Source organism: Meleagris gallopavo, chromosome 1, assembly GCF_905368555.1.
Source record: "Meleagris gallopavo chromosome 1, MGAL_WU_HG_1.1, whole genome shotgun sequence".
Taxonomy (NCBI): domain Eukaryota; kingdom Metazoa; phylum Chordata; class Aves; order Galliformes; family Phasianidae; genus Meleagris; species Meleagris gallopavo.
In genome coordinates this window covers 57149777-57167298 of record NC_139404.1, presented here as the reverse complement: position 1 = coordinate 57167298, position 17522 = coordinate 57149777, and the positions used below count along the sequence as shown (strand labels likewise).

General features: G+C 37.3%; 1 protein-coding gene across 5 annotated transcripts in view; it reads left to right on the top strand.

Moving 5' to 3' along the window:
- The window catches only part of CHRM2 (cholinergic receptor muscarinic 2), a 93945-nt gene extending 76631 nt beyond the window's left edge, over positions 1-17314 (top strand). For all 5 annotated transcript variants that reach the window (XM_003202425.5, XM_085229110.1, XM_085229096.1 and 2 more), the window contains one exon: positions 14307-17314. In XM_003202425.5, coding sequence (XP_003202473.2) covers positions 14346-15746 — 1401 coding nt within the window. In that variant the 5' untranslated portion in view covers positions 14307-14345 and the 3' untranslated portion in view covers positions 15747-17314. The remainder of the gene's footprint in view (positions 1-14306) is intronic.
- The last annotated feature ends 208 nt before the right edge of the window (positions 17315-17522 follow it).

The window sequence follows — 17522 nt, the reverse complement described above, 5'->3', positions numbered from 1 at the left end:
GGAAAAAAAAGGAAAAAAAGAAGGGGAGGGAAGATACAAGCAGAAAACCTTTCTCTTTTTTCTCCAAACATTTCCTTTCAGATGTCCCTTTGAAGTCACAGGCTTATAGTGTGAGTGACTGAGAGCAAGAAGCTGTGAAATGTGCCTTTGAGCCACAGACTTCTCAAAGATTATCACAAGGCATATATGACTGTGGTACATGACATCTGCAAATCAGCATGGCATTACTGAGGCTTTGTTCAGCCTCAGACTCTGAGAGCAGCAGAGAACCAAAAACTTCCTCAAGGAAAAATTAGATAGAGACGTTCCTCTCATTCTTCCTATTCTGATCGTGCCTTCCCATCTGGGAGTTTCACTGCTAATGAGCACAGCAATTGTGTTGGTATAATTTGCTTTTGAGGAAACTGTTGAACATGCACACACATTCGACATATATAAAATAATTACTTATTATATATACATAAATGAGGTGAGGTTACCAGCTTATGTTCCTTTCAGCCCAATCACTACTAGTACTGGATATTGTCACTTCTCTGCTATTTTATTGTCCCTTTAATCTACCCTCAGAATATGCTATTCTTTGTACTTACTAAAAGTTATTTCTGCTCAGATGGATTTGATTCAACTTATAGTTAAACACATGGATTGGCTGAAAATCTCAGTCCTGACTGGCTATGTCAGGCTACTCACAGATCGGCATTTCTCATCCTGGCAGTTTTTTGCTCTCTATGACAACCTGAAAGGAGGTTGTGGTGAGGTGGTTGATGACTTCTCCTCCCAGGTAACAGCAATAGGATGAGAGGGAATGGCCTCCAGTTGTGCCATGGGAGGTTCAGGGTAGATATTAGGAAACGTTTCTGCTCAGAAAGAGTGATGATGTACTGCAACAGGCTACCAAGGAGATTGTGGAATCAACATCCCTGGAGGTGTTCAAGAAACTTGTGGATGTGGCAGTGAGGGACATGGCTTAGTGAGCAATATTGGTGGTAGGCAGAAGGTTGGACTAGATGATCTTCGTGGTCATCTTGAGTGAGAGGGCAGCACCATAGTGTTCAATCTCAGGATCCCTTCCTTCTAGACCCTTCTAGGAGGTTACTATAGAATACATGAATGATTTCACTTTTCTGAATTTGAAAGCGTTCGTAGAAATGGGAGCTGAATGGGAAGAAAACAGAGAAACATGAGAAAATGAGGAAAACACACTCTAACCTAAGAAAACATGACAACAATCAGTCTGATCTGAGCAGCAAGAGACTGTAGAATAAGATGAGAAAGGCAAGAGAGGTTAAAGATCCTTCACTAGGAAGAAAGAAAAAAGAAAAGGGAAGCCAGCAAGAGGAGAGTGATGTGCATCAATCTCAGTCCATAAGCCACAGTTCAGATCTGAGGAAAGGGTGTTGTTAAGGAGAGGAGATGCAGTGGCAGTAGTTAGTAGTACAACAAGGAGGGAAGTGTGCTGGGGAAGATACAGTGACAATTGAAATCCCTAGGACGTGACTCCACAGAGAGCTGCAGCTGTTCCATGGTGTTGAACTGTGCCTCTGCCAACTCATCTGATACAGCAGGGACATGGTGTTCTGGACTTCAGGCTCCAGGGGTCCCAGGAGTTCGGATGCACGTCCCTTTCACTGTTTACTTCTTTCCATTGTATTTTTGTACAATTTACCAGGGATCACAGGCGAAGATACAGAAATCCTAAGAGAAATGCAATTTGTGATGGCTTCAGCTCCTATGAAACAGGCTATCTGAATCCCTCTTGATTATCTGAATCTCATACCTTCTAGAGGCAGGCATATCAAAGAATTGATTGCCAAGAGTCCCAAATCCTTGGTCATGACTTTGCTGATGAACTGAGCAAGAAAAAAATGACAGGGCAAGAGGGAAATATGTTCATATCCACACCATAAATAACAGCAAAGGAAGCAGCAACATAAATTTGCAGAGGAGAAATTCATCACTATAGAAAAACTGAATACACTGGAATGAATGGTAACTCTTAAAAATCATTTCAACTTCCTTCGCCAGTGAGGTTGTGGAGGCCATATCTCAGTAAATCACAACAGGATTTAAGAAATTAAATGTTTGAATGACACTTGGAGATGAGATTTTGAATCTGCAATTCACTCAGTGCTTTGAGACTTTATTCAGTATGCAAGAAACATAAGGGACTGCTAGCCAGTGTCTCCATGGGCTGTCATGGAATAACATAGGCACTGAAAATAGACTCAGTAAGGGATTTCTTATGAAAACAGAGGATAAGACACAGGAAGTAAAGAAAACCTTTTTTTTAATCTACAAAACAATTTTTGGATGCATTTTTGCTATTTTTCTGAAATGTTCCACTGTTTCAAAATAAATTGTAAATTGATCTAATTTAATAGACAAAATTGAAGCAATTTTGTTTAGGAGGTTTCGATCCTATGTTTATTTGTTAGAATGGATACCGGTGTTCAAAGACATCTTTAGAAATATTCACCTCATTGTTAAAAACTCACTTCTAACAGAACAGATGAAAATTGCTTCACTGAAAAATAGGAAATGTCCCGAGAACTGAAAAACATAAATTCTCATTTAAATCAGGTTGTTGAAACACATTTGTATATTTGCAAAGTGCTTAGGTGAATGCTCTTGCACAACCCTACATTTCTCTTGCAGTCACTCTTCCTTGCTTCTCCTCATTTAGTTCCTTCTTTCTTCATTCACATCTTAGCTCTTTTTTTTTTTTCCCCGTCTATAATTTGCTTCTTCTTGCTTTCAACTCATTTATTTTCTCTTTTCTCTCTCCCGACAACTCCTGATAGGCTTTTCTTTAAGCATGCTCTGGTGCCCATCAGATAGGTTTGTGCTACAGGGAGGCACGTTGCAATGCAGCAGTTGCTACTAAGAGATTCTGCTGTGGCACAGCACAGTGGGAGGGATTTAATCTCGGGCAAGACAACCAAGGGACTCTGCAGTTTGATGAAGGAGATTGTTCCCAAAGTACTTTACTAGATGACACTTCTGTCTAGATAGTATTTCACCTTCCATCAGCTTGCATTCCAATCAAATATCAATTTAAAGGGTTTTTTGGTAAAGAAGGAACTAGGTTGAGAGAACTGAGACATGAAGTGACACTGTAGAAGATGAGAGTAAACTAAAGGCTCAGAAAATAAAAGTTTTTAGTAGTCTTCTTCCACAGATGTGTTTGATGTGGTCTAAGGTGAGGAAGCAGAGATCACACGCATGCAAAACAACCCAACAGATAAGCTTGCCAAATGAAGGGAGCAAATAATCTATAGCACAATTATGAAATTTCAGGAAATTAATAAAAACAGTATCAGAAATGAGATAAAAGCTGACTTTGTACAAGTCATGTCGTGCTGGCAACAGTCTTGGTGAAGTTGATACAGTGGTTCTGTCATGAAAGTAAAATATGCAGTAAAATAGAAAAACACAGTGTTTGAATCTCTAAATCAAATTACTTGAGTCTGAAGTCTTTGTGTGTGAATTTGTTGTTGGTGGATTTTTATTTTTATTTTTTTAATTTTTTAACTCATTTGGGAATCAGAATGAGATTTTAAAGGGACATAACGTATTTATCACCATGTCTCTTTAGCAACTTTGTATCTCCTAGTCCTCCTTGTAGAAGTGATAAGAGCAATCTGCAATTTCCTACGTGGAAAACAGCATTTTTTTCTACATACGTGTTTTCAAACAGTTCCTGTGACAAGGGGTTGGGGTATAAGTTATGCTTAGCAATCATTGATTACTGCTTCCTATGACAGAGAGGATCACCCAAAACCAAGACACCTAGGAACATTTTCCTCTGTAGCCTTTTCATGCCTTACAGTACAAATCTATTTACAAAATAATTGCTGTCTTTTTTTCTATACTGTTTCAGCATTATTCCTCAGGCCTTTAACAGTTTTGATTTCAAATAATCCCATTTAGCATGTTTAAAAGCTTGCATTTCAAACATTCCCTTTTTTTTTTCTTCTTTTTTAGCTTTTACAAACATGCAAGAGAGGTCAGAGTAGGAAGTGTTCAAGCTCTGCAACATCTTTCTAAAAATCAAAATAAGTAGAGAACTTGAAACTATTTGCTTATGCATTACAGTCTTCCTGGCCTAGTGATGTTAAATATAATTCTAACAGAAGGTACATGGTCAGAGACGAGTCCCCCAGTTTCCTGCTATTAAGTTAACCTTATTAAATGTTACATTATTGTTTAACATAGGATAGGGGTTTCTCTTAATGCAATGATGAATTATTCATAGGAGAAGCTAAGATATTTTACCTTGTTAAGTGTAACTGCAGTGTGTTGAGACCAGTATCTGGAGCTATGCATCAGAGACAGAATTAGACATGGATTTCTTAAACCTGCAGTGGAATAAAAATTTTATTAGTTTGCAACTACAGCTTGTGCAATTAAAGTAGGTAGCAGACATTTAGTGGATTGTGACACAGTCAGATTTAGAGAGCCTATAATAATGTATTAGCTGTACATAAATGGCACAGAAATAATATCTATCTCTAAATACTACCTGCCTTGTCAAGGAATATATAATCTTCAAGATTCTCTGTCCATGAAAGGGAAGATGATCATGTACTCACCATAAACATACATAACTGTAATTAATTATCATAGAATCATAGAATGGCCTGGGTTGAAAAGGACCACAGTGATAATCTAGTTTCAACCCCTGTGCTATGTCCAGGGCCGCCAACCACTAGACCACGCTGCCCAGAGCCACATCCAGCCTGGATGTGTTTATAATTATTATTTATGTTTATAATTAGCTATAGAAAGCACTTTTTCTGAGATTTTAAAATATCTTAAAAGTGTAAGTAAGTACTGTTAACATCTTTCCAGAAAAACAGGGAACACAAACTTGTCTGTGTTTTGGATCTTACATCTATCTTCTGAAGAAAGAAAAAAGTCTTTCAGACTGCAAAATGGTCTTGGAAATGTAGATTCTGTTCTGGAAATTTAGGTACCACTCTTTTCTGATAAGCTAAAGAACTAAGTTCTTCCACTATTTCTCTACAGTTACCTTAAATTGGTCTGCAGGAATACAGACGTAAATAAAGATTTTGTTGCCCTCTTAGAAACAAGTGTGAACTTGGGTATAATATATGCTTAAATTCTTGCAAAGAATTTGGGCCAAATCCTTTTATATCTGACTCAGTTTTCTTCTCCATGCTTCTAATCATTGTCTTAGGCAAGTGATTATGTAAAATGGAAGGTGTGTAAAAATTGCCCCAGACTAGTGGACAGAAATGGAAGGGATTCAATTTTAAAGCTCTAGAGGACTTCATGCAAGAGTGGCAACAATGGGCTGATAAGATGTCTGAAAAGTACTTGCTGAGTAAAAATACCTTCCAATTTGAGTGTGCTAGATCATTAGCAAATCAATAAGGAAATATTTGATAAAAAGCAGTGGGCTAGCACCTATTCCAGTCAAAGCAAGAGACTTTTGTTTTTAACTACAAGAAGAGTCTTTTTGGGCCTAGAGTTTGTTAATATTTCTGTCAGCAACACTGCTGCATATTACAAAACTTCTGAGGAACAATGAGGGTCTCCATGGACTTATTCAGGGTTCTGCAAGGACATCCACAACTGGAAGAGATTTGCAGAGATTCTCTGAAATATCACAGTGTCTTTACTGGACTCACTGGAGGATGAGGGATTTAATCAGTAGATCTTTGTGAGATCCCCTGTGCTGTCTTATAGCTCTTTACTATTATTTCATCGACAATATTCTCACACTTTTTGGGCAGAAAAATAGAATTTAAACTAGGAAAAACATAAATAGTGTATAAGTTTTCTTTTTTTACATTTTAAGTCTACAAGTATGTATTTTAAATAAGAGATGCACTAACTCCAGGTATTTGGAACAAATTATGAGCTGGTTTCACTCAGTCTTCTGAACACCCTCCTCTTTCCCCCAGCTTTATCACCTGTCACCTGGAGACTATGAGTAGCTCTCAAAAGGTTTTTCTATTTAATAGCACAGGCATGATGGCTGATATGAGGATAATGAAGTGCCATGCCTCTGATTCAAACTGGGCTGCAGAAGGAGTACTTACCTATCACAGCTCTGTTCTTTCAGATAAAATATCCTGGAATCTAATGATCTTCAATTCAATCTTAACAGAAGCTTAAATAACTCTTCTGCTGAGGGAACATTTATCAGGGCAGCAGATATATATAATATTAGACTGAGTTCTGGGATGGATATTTTAACAAAGTGCTTGAAGAAAATAGTTGGAGTCAGATAAAACTTATCTTGTTCAGGTAGACTTGTGTGACGAACTTCAGTCAGCTTCCAACTACGGTAGCACATTAAGGGTAGGGAAAGGAAACAACTTGCTCAAGTCTGTTGTTTTGATCTCCTTTTTCCAGCAAGCCACTGCAAGTGGAAACAAGCATTGGTCCACTGATGAAATGTGTGTGAGGTGTGAGCAATGTCCTAGTTTTGTCGCCTTTTGATGGCACCAGTCACTCTTCTGACCCTTTTACAACTTACTCTGCAACAATTTGTGCTGAAACATAACCAAAGACATGACTAAATAAAACTGCTTGCTCAGACTCATGCAGTGAATATCATAGTTTAATAACCTAGTCTAGTCAGCCTGTTTATTACTAATAAATCAAAATCTAATGATTTCCCAATTTAATCAAGCTATAGTTATGCTCCTTAATTATAATAACACTTAAATTTTAATAAAATGTAAATTATAATAAGATGTGGAGTTCCTCCACGTGAGACACTTCAGTTGCAAGCAAATCTCCAGCACATTTTTGAGGCCATCCTACTGCTGGGAACGTCTGTTTTGAGTGGTAACTGCCATTGTATGCCTCTAGGTGGAGACCCTATCCATTTAGTTCAGCCTTCCACAGAGAACAGTAGGAAGCTTCAGAAGATGCATGATTCTTTTCATTCGCTAGATAGAATATTAAGGCACTAGCTTAAAAAAAACTTAATTTACAAATAACATGAGGAAAACAGATGAGTTGCATTAAAAATGTAACTTTTTTTCTAATATTTGCAGATGCTTATTGATATTTAATATTTGTTGCACAGACCATCCATGTCAGAGATTTCTTTCCATGTCTGTGTGTAGCACATATTCTACTCTATTTTATTCATATTTCAAGCTGAGCCCTGCAACTTCTGTAGAACCCAGAACCTAGGAGAACCACAGAGGAGATCCCACTTACCGGCAGAACAATTTCCACCGTTAGGGTTGGCTAATATGACATATGGTACATTGGCATATTTCTTAAATTTAGGCTTTTTTGTTATGCTTTGATTTTTTTTCCTTTCTTGGTCAGTGATTAAAGAGAAGAATGGTGACATCTTATTACAAGGACACTGCAGGGTGTAGTCTTGTTAAATGTTTCTAAATGGGGTATGAAGGAGCCATGCCTATCATAAAATATATTCCATCTCAAAAGTTGGGTAACATATTCTCAAATTTATACATTATTCCATCTGATAAATTAAGATGTCTAAAATCTCCTAAAATCTCTAAGATCTCCTAACTTGCATTGCTGTTGTCTATTTCCCCTTTTATTATAATTGGAATTGCATATCTAAGTCTCTGCAGAATATTCAGTTTCAGCTCTGTACTCCTTATATTTAAAATTTCTATTAAAGAACTCTTGCTGTCTGCAGCTGCAGAAACACTCTGAACACTGTCTTTAACTTGGGAACCTAAGTACTGTAGTTAATTGGCAGTGTGCACTGGGGATGTAGATTAAGCTATACATGGATACAGTACAGAGAGGGATTAAAAATAACTTTTAGGAATTGATCATTGTGACACAACAATGTCTTGTATTTTTCCTCAGACCAGCATTACTTATTGTGAGATTCCTTTAATGTCTGTACCATTCTGTTGATACGACATTTGGTAGATCTCCAGGGGCTTCTGCTTCTCTATCTAACCCTCTAAAGGAGTTTGATAACTAATATTAATAATATTCCCAATAAGTTTTCCTATTCTTTCTCTTTGTTTATATTTTCATTCCTTACTCCACCTTGGACGTGCACACAGGAGAAGAGCTGACATCCATTTGGATGCACTGAGGTATGAGCCTCATTTTCCAGGATCCGGTACTTTCAGCTGGTGTAAATGTCAGGTGAAATGCCACAGAAACCAGTCAATGTTGAGTACTTGAGGATAACAGCAGTAGCTTCTTCCTTTCCCCTTAATAACCACCTCCTTTTACATTTCATACGCAATGATTTCATTTTCTCATTTCTGGGTTATAAAAGTATATTGATTGTAACATCTACATTTCCAGTCCCAACTGTGCAGCTTACTTGCAGAAGAAAACAAAAGGCTATTCTACCCTTTTTAGTTTGCCAAAGCTAAAAGGGCTTGAACTATTTACTGTCTCTGAAACGCAGAGGGCAAAGACTCTGTCTTTTTCAATTGTCATTATGGATATTACCTCTAGTGTCTACATATTCTTCCACGCTGAGCTGAAGAGTATTGTAGTTTTGATTGAGAAGGAATTACTATCGTATTCCATTCCTCTTACTATATGGATGACTGTATCATATGTGTGTACTTTGTTATGGTTCCACCACTGCACAGATGACAGCCTTGCCATATCTTTACCACAAGTCTTGGTTACTTGCTTTCTTTGTGACCAAGGATTATTTATATAAAATCCTAGCAAGAATAAGGAGACACATGAGCGTAGGCGTCTCCTCTTCTAGTTCAGAAAGCAAAAATACTTTTTTTTTTCCCCCATCAAAGTCATTTAGATAATACTATGCCCATTAAGTATATTTTTCAAGTTTGCACAGCGTATACAGAAGTAGAGTTTAAATTGGAGTGATGTCAGCTGCCCAAAGATAGAATACAAATTCTCTCTTGATGAGCCAGGTCCTGAAAAACAAAGGCATGTCTACAGTCAAAGCTATGCAGAAAAATAAGAGTAATTGTAGTAGTAAAGTCTACCGGCACTATAGTAAAAACAGTACCAATTTAGTAGAAATACATAATTATCCAAAACATTGAGGAAAAACTTCTTCTTTTTGTTATCTGAAACAAGACAGATTGGATTTTTGTATATACTGCCTGTATTTTTCATTGTGAAATTTTGAATACAGGCTTGTTGGGCTCATAGTATATTCACCAGTTTTAGACTAAGGGAAAAGTAGTGAGCAAGATGTGTTTAAAAACAGTACAAATCCTCAGGTCCTAGGAATAGCACTGAGGCAGTAATGCCAGGACTGTCATCTTCTCATATACAATTCCCTGCTGCTTTTATTATTATTATTATTATTGCTTTATTTCACTTGTTAGTGGCACAGTACTAGTTTGCTTTCGTTAATGCTCTATAGCACTGTTTCAAGATTTGTGCATGAACTGTTTATTTTGCCTTCAGACACTCTTATTGATAAGATGGAGAAAAGTAGATCTACGCAGTCCTGAAGAGTGTCATTTTTTGTAGGACGTGTTGATTAAGAAAAACAAACGTGTGTAAAAATAAGAATGGACCACGTAGAAGCAGTAGCATTTTGCAGAGAAGGTTTTAGTCTTAGATGGGTGGCAGAAGATAACAGATACAGCGAAGATTTTAGACTTCTCATATTCGAGATATTTTCTCTTTTATTTTTTGTTTGTTTTATCAAAAGCCCAGAGAAGTTCTATCATCTCTCTTAAAGTCTATAATAAAATCTGACAATGTGCATAGTGTATTTGTCAGAGGCTTGGGGTTTTTGTTTTCCTCTTTTTTCACAGTATGGTATTAAATGGTGCCAGAAATGAATTCATAATCAAAACCAGTGCTATACAGGATCAAATTCAATTTAGGAAGAAATATAATTTTATTCTTGCTACAGCAAAAATGAAATCCATTTTGTGTAGGTTTGTACTGGAGAGAGGAACTGGATCAAAGACAAATAAAAGTTAGAAAAGTTTTGAGCACTGAAATCTGAAAAGGACTCAGAGTAGCTATGCACATAGATTGCTGGATATTCCTATTTAAATCACCGATATGGATTTCAGGTGTAGATTGTTTGCTTCCTCTTTCATCTCTTGACCTTTTTACAGTTTCAGAGAATTAAAAGAAACCATTAAATCCTTACAAAATTTAACTTGGCAATATATACAGTACAAAGGAAGGATTTGTTTAACAAAATTTGACAGGCATGGCATATCAGTCTTTTTTCTTTTTTTTTCATTGTAAATATTTCTACAGGCTGTTTTGTGACAGATGTTGATGATTTGTTCTCACTGCAAAAATTGTAGGGATTTCTGAAGGGATTGGATCCCGTCAGGGCAAATGGAAAACAGACTCAGCAGAATGTAAATGATAAATAACTTCTGTTGGAAGATTGTGAGCCTAAGGTTGATATCCACTCCTTACCCCTTTCCTTTGCCCTCCTATTTCTGAGATGAATACCCTCAATTAGGTAATTTCATTTTCTTACCCTTAAAATAGTTCCACTTTCTGATCAAACCGTTTGCAGGAACAAACTTAGAGACCAGACCTTTTTTTTTCTATTCCAAATAACTTCTAGAAAGATACATGAAATATTGAGAGGCAGATCACGGCCGCCAGCATGCTCTGTGAAAATTCACTCCAGCCTTTGTTGAGTTTCTCCTTGTGAGTGGTGATAGTGGCTCAGGTCAACCCACCCTGCTGCTGCCTGACTTGGCTACCACCCACTGCAAAAAGACCTGGCATCAAACCATGCCAAAAGTTCACATACTATGAAACCCAACTAATCTCCCCCTTCTACCCCCAACACCCATAGTCAACAGAAAGTTAAAGAATGATTTTCAGCACTGCGAAGAAACTCTTAAGAGAGGAAAAACTACTGCACTGAAAATGTTTCTCAACCATTTACCAAAGATCAAACAATTTTTTTATATTATGTTTATATTATAATAATATTTCTCAGACTTGCACATTATCCACACAGTGATTATACTGTTTACATTTCACAAAGTCATATATTTTAAAATATATTTCAGAAAATGAACTCGGGTGCTTTTCAGGTTGCAGGAGAAATTTCTTACCTTTTCTGGCTATTCTCTGTTCAGCAAGAATGCTCTTCATATACAAGGATAAATTATGGTAGCCCGTGGGAGTCAGTGCCATATTGTGCAGCTCACACAAATACCCGTGGGCTTGCAGAAGAGATCTCTGTTTGCTCAAGAACAAGATCTGGTACTTCTCATAATGGGAGTTCATATTACCTTAGAATACCTCTGTCCATAGATCTGTCTGATGAGTAACATCTGTTCCCATAACAACTGCCTCTCCAGCAAGAGAGATGGGTTCTGTGGCTTGACAAAAATAAAAGTAGTTCACGGGCAATCCTTTTCTAATGTAGTAAGTGGTCTCAGTAAGGATGAGAGATCTCGCAATGGGCATGATTCAAACCCTACTGGGGTCAGCAAAAGACAGTACAGCAAGTTCAGAATCTTCAGATTACAAAGCAGAAATACCCCTATTTCTGCTCATATGTACAAAATAGTAGTTCCATCTGCAGTGTTGAGATATATCAATTTCAGTCAAACTTTTCTGCATTTCTGTACCTTCTCATCAACACACACAGGAAAACGTGGTTCAGGTTGCAATCATATTGATAAAAGAAAAGATTTTGCTCGGATATGTGACAGCAGAATTCTCCCGCATGTTTTTCTATACCTGGGAAAGCCATGGTAGTTAACATAATTTGCAATGCAGAATTATCAGCTTTCTCACAGCAGGAGAGCTTCATGCAAAGGGAAATTAGTGGGAAAGGGACTCTTCTGCTTTGCTTCCATTCAAAAGAACAGTGAAATCCTATTCCTATCAGGTAAAACTATCTTTTTTGTTTCATTCAGCTCCCAGCAACTCAGATAATAAAATCAGGGGAATGCCCAGTATTTCCACTGTAAATGGAAAAAAGACATCAGAAAATACTTAGGAATAAAGTTAGCTGGGAGGCAATAATTCAGTTTCACAAGTTTCAAGGTTTTAAGATGAATTTTAGTTCTTCAGTGGAATAAAAACAAAAGTCTGAACATTTTGTCACAGTATAATTGTACAGAAACATCTGTTTTCTCATTATAAAGCATAACATTTTCCTCTCAGATTCTCTCTCACCCTTTTCCTTTCTTTTCCCAATCTCTTTTGCTCCCTCTCTCCCTCTTTGTCACCAGAGGTAGCTGCAGAGCCCTGGATCACAAATGCTATTCACATGAATTTTTTTTGAAATCAATACATCTTCGCGAGTTAGTTCATCTTTTCATAAGAAATTCATTCTGTCAGGAATGTTCATAACTCTACTTGGGAGAAGTCCCAAAAATGTGATATCTTGCATACCTAGTTGGACAGTCAGCTGCATAGCTGGGGTCCCTACTGAAATGCCAGTCCAGTAGGCTAAAGATTTCTGGGTTAATCCCCTATATACAGAATATAAAGCCTATTATATTCCCTTTGGCCTATTCTTACCATACAAAACACATATTTAATTAAAGCATTTCTCCTCACAGCTTTGTTTTCTTGAAACTCATCCCAAGGATTTTAGGAATATACCTGTGAACAGCTAGTAAGAAAAAATATCTGTCTAGCCTTACAATCCTCTGTTTATCCATGTGTGCACCTTACCACTGAAATGGCAAACAAATCTTTTAAAAGATGAGCTTCATCTTCTGCCAGATGTATTTCTTTAAGTATAAATTACCAGATTACAAAGTCATCTCAGACAGAGACTTTCACCTTGGTTTAGCAACTAGACTTTTCCACAGAGACAAACTTGCTTATTTTTCAGGGAGGTTAGAAGGGCTTTTTCTGTTGCGTTGACATTTGACATCACCTTCTTCCTTATGTATCTGAAAGAAAATGCTGCTAAAACGACAATGAAAATGCATTGCTCTGTTTAAGTGACACGGGTTATATATTTCTGTGCATCAACAGCTTTGTTATAGGAAGCACAGAAGGATTCGTTACCCTTGAAGTACGAAAGGTTCAAACATAACTGATTTTTTCTACCTTCTTTTGCCTGAATCTCCAATTCTAGAAGATCTGTCTTGAAGAAGTGGTGCCTTTTGGATGGGAGGGGAAAAAAAGAAAAGAAAAGAAAATATTCCAATTAGAAACAATCTAACTTCTCTGTCACATCTGGCCTTCATGCCTCAATAATCCCTTGAGCACAGTTCATAAATAATGAGAGTTCAGAGACTGTCTGTACAATTCCAGCACATTCTATTGATTTCCAGGGGATGCACAAAAGGATAGTACATATCCTTAAGGCAAAATCATGTGCTGTTTGTTGGTCTTCTAGCAAATATATATTGCTAGTATTTTAATTAATGTTTATTGAGTACTGCTGATAGGTATACATAGCAAAAAAGAGTTGCTGTATTTGAACAGAAGTGATTTTCATCTGTTTATTATTTTATAGTTTCTCTCCTACCCATTTCATACCTTATGTCATAGTTCTATGCAATATAGATTAAAAATAATGTGAATTGAAAAAAATTATATTGAGGGAAGTAAAAGCAAGCAAGCATCAAGAGAGCACACCATGTTTAAAGAAAACACATACACACAATCAAACAAACAAACCCAACATTTTCCAGGCACAAATAGTCAAATGAATGTATAAAATTGTTTTGATTTCACTGAAATGAAAAAAAAAAAGATGAATTTATATACATCTAATGAGAAAGCTAGAGACAGAACTGAGGTGAGTCTACCAATTCTACTGCCTTAAGGGCAAAATCTTTGCAAATGCTCTCTCTCTCTCTCTCACATGCACACACACACACACACACACAAAAAAAAAAAAAAAAAAAAGAAGAAAAAGACGCATCAGTATAAGAAAAGTAGGGGGAAAGATGACACAAACTTGTTCCATAAACTTCACAGAGCATACCCATCAGGAACATGAAGAGAAGAAGGAGACATAAGTCACTTTGTCATGATCCAGCTCATGGTAATTAACTTCCTCACCTTGGGTTATAAGAATGACATATTCCCAGGAACTGATTGGTTTATTGGAAAGTGTTAGAAGGAAAGGAATCAACATACAGTTGCTGGACAAAGGCAGAAATGAATTAGAGAAGATAAAAAAAATCTAAATTTGCATTAAAATATAGTACCTTTATAATATATTTAAGAGAATCTTATTGCTATGTTACTCCTAAGGGGATATTGCACATTTTAAGGGGGTTTACATTAGCATGAATTGAATGATTCTTCTGAACTCAATCTTCTACCTTTAAATTCTTTCCAGGTAGTTTTCCATTTCCTAAAAGCAAATGGACTAATTTCATAATGGTATATGTTTTTTCTTTCCTCTGCAGGCTTAAGTGATAATTGAGTATCTTGTTAGCAGCACAGAAATGAATAACTCAACGTACATAAACTCTTCCTCGGAAAATGTAATAGCTCTGGAGAGCCCCTATAAAACTATCGAAGTGGTCTTCATCGTCTTGGTGGCAGGGTCTCTCAGCTTAGTTACCATAATTGGGAACATCCTGGTCATGGTGTCAATCAAAGTCAACAGGCACCTGCAGACTGTCAACAACTATTTCCTGTTCAGCTTGGCCTGCGCTGACTTGATCATAGGTATCTTTTCCATGAACCTATATACCCTCTACACTGTGATAGGCTACTGGCCCTTAGGGCCCGTGGTATGTGACCTCTGGCTGGCTCTTGATTATGTGGTCAGCAACGCCTCTGTGATGAATCTCCTTATCATCAGCTTTGACAGATACTTTTGTGTCACCAAGCCTCTGACATACCCTGTAAAACGGACGACTAAGATGGCAGGCATAATGATTGCAGCTGCATGGGTTCTCTCCTTCATCCTGTGGGCCCCTGCAATTCTCTTCTGGCAGTTCATTGTAGGGGGAAGGACTGTTCCCGACAAGGATTGCTACATCCAGTTTTTTTCTAATCCTGCTGTCACTTTTGGCACTGCCATTGCAGCATTCTATTTACCTGTTATAATCATGACTGTTCTTTACTGGCAAATCTCTCGAGCCAGCAAGAGTCGGATAAAGAAAGGGAAAAAGGAAGCTGCCCAAAACCAGGATCCAGTTTCCCCCAGCCTTGTCCAAGGTAAAATAGTAAAACCAAACAATAACAACATCCCAACTAGTTCAGATGAGTTGGAACATAACAAAATTCAGAATGGAAAAACCACTGGAGAGAGTGTAATGGAAAACTGTGTTCAAGGGGAGGAGAAGGACAGCTCCAATGACTCCACCTCAGTGAGTGTGGTCCCTTCCAATATAAAAGAGGATCAAGCTGCCAAAGATGCCAGCCAGACTTCTGCCTCCCAAGACCATCTCAAAGTGGAGAACTCCAAGCTGACGTGCATCAGGATAGTAACCAAGTCCCAAAAGGGTGACTGCTGTGCTCCCACCAATACTACTGTGGAGATTGTAGGCACCAATGGAGATGAGAAGCAGAATAGTGTAGCCCGGAAAATAGTCAAGATGACAAAGCAGCCAGCCAAAAAGAAACCACCACCTTCTAGAGAGAAAAAAGTGACAAGGACCATTTTAGCCATCCTCCTAGCTTTCATCATCACCTGGACCCCATACAATGTTATGGTGCTCATCAACAGCTTCTGTGCATCCTGCATCCCTGGTACTGTATGGACCATAGGTTATTGGCTCTGTTACATCAACAGCACCATCAACCCTGCTTGTTATGCGCTCTGCAATGCCACATTCAAGAAGACCTTTAAGCACCTTCTTATGTGCCATTACAAGAATATAGGAGCAACAAGGTAAATAAATAAATAAATTATTATAATAACAAAATAATGGAAAACATGAAGAAGTTCCAAAATAAATTATAAAACAAATAGACAAACAACAATGCCATAGCACTTTATGCTCTATTGTGGAATGTGCAATCAAAGACATTAGGGAAAATACTGAGATGGAGCATCAACTCCACCCCTGAGAACTACACTAAAGATCTTTTTTTTTTTTTTTTTAAATCACTGACAACAAATCTTGAGGACATGAGTAAGTTCTGAGGAGTTATTCAAGTATTTGGACTGGAGGCACAGTTCCTTATTTCTGAGAGTACTCTGAAGAAGGGCTTTAGAATCTTTGTTGTGGTTTTTTTTTTTTTGTCACTATATCTATTTTTTTTCTCTGTTTGTTTGAAATGTCTTCATCTAGGGAAAAAAAAATAAGGGAACGCTAAAAATAATGATGTGAAGAGACATAGGGGCTTGAAAGAACTTTACATAATCCAAATCATAGCAGGTTTCCAAAGCTCAAGGTTGTCTAAAGCTTTTTGTTTGTGTCATGTGAGAAACGTAATGTTATGTACAACATGATGAAACTTATTTTATGTCTTTTATAACACTCTCATTTCCAAAACTGCATCATTTATGAAAGTGTATTTTTGCTCGACATGTAACCATTGCCTAACATGTATCAGTCTAAGTTTGCCACTTACCCCTTTCTAGGGGCTTTTGTCCCATTACCCTCCCCACTAAGTCAAAATAAAAGTGAAAAAAAGATAGCCTTTCCAGCTTGCTACATCCCAGATTTGTTTCAGCATTCATGCAAGCAAAAGCTTTTGAGACAATTTTGTGCACTTCGTCATATAAAATCCACCCATTAATTTTTTTTTTTACTTCCATTCAGCTTTTCTTTCCTTTTGTACCTTAGCTTTCTAAGGCACAAGGACTGAATATCAAAAGAAGTTGTAAATTCAAAGGTCTCATCAAATCAGCCACCATGGTGGCCAAATGAAGAGCCTCAGCTGAAAACTAGGAATGAGCTCATTAGTAGGAAAATAGAGGTTATGTCCTTTTAAAGTTAGATATACAGATGAAGAAATATGCTGAGCCATCACAGAAGAAATAATTAATATTAAATGACAGTGCTCTTAATCAGACAAAATTCTCAATTTATTAATTGAGGAAAAGAATGGAAGAAACCGATGTTCCCACACAGATCATGCTCTGTCTAAGCCCTTAGTGTGAAACAAGGGTCCTACCTAGATGCATCTTTGACAAGATCTTTACATTCTGGAAAAGATTTTCACTACTTTCATTTTGTGCTAGATAGGAGCAATATTTTCATTGCATGCCAAGAGATAATACTAATAAAAAGGCTGAGATGAAAACAGCGATTACTCAAAACCAGATACCAAAATAGTCTAGACTGGAGGCTGGCAAGGCTCAAGGTTGAGTTATTATCTGCTTCTCTGCACCAGCTCAAACCCATATTATTTCTTCCTGGCAAAGAATTTACTATCTCAGTATTTCATATTTATTGTAGCACAACTGAACACTGTGTGGATAGAACAAAGAGTATTAAATTACTCAAAAATGAAATTGTCTGTGAATTTTGCATGTTACAGTTATCTCCTTCTCCATAACTATAACAGGAGGTAAACCTACGCATTTTATTACCAAAAAGCAGTTTGCTGCTTAGTCTCTCGAGAGACTGTTTTCTGGAGTGAAAACCACCTACCAAATGGGCACTAAACCATTCTATTATTTCATGGTTACCGCATTAGAGTCTTCCAAAATGCACTTTGAA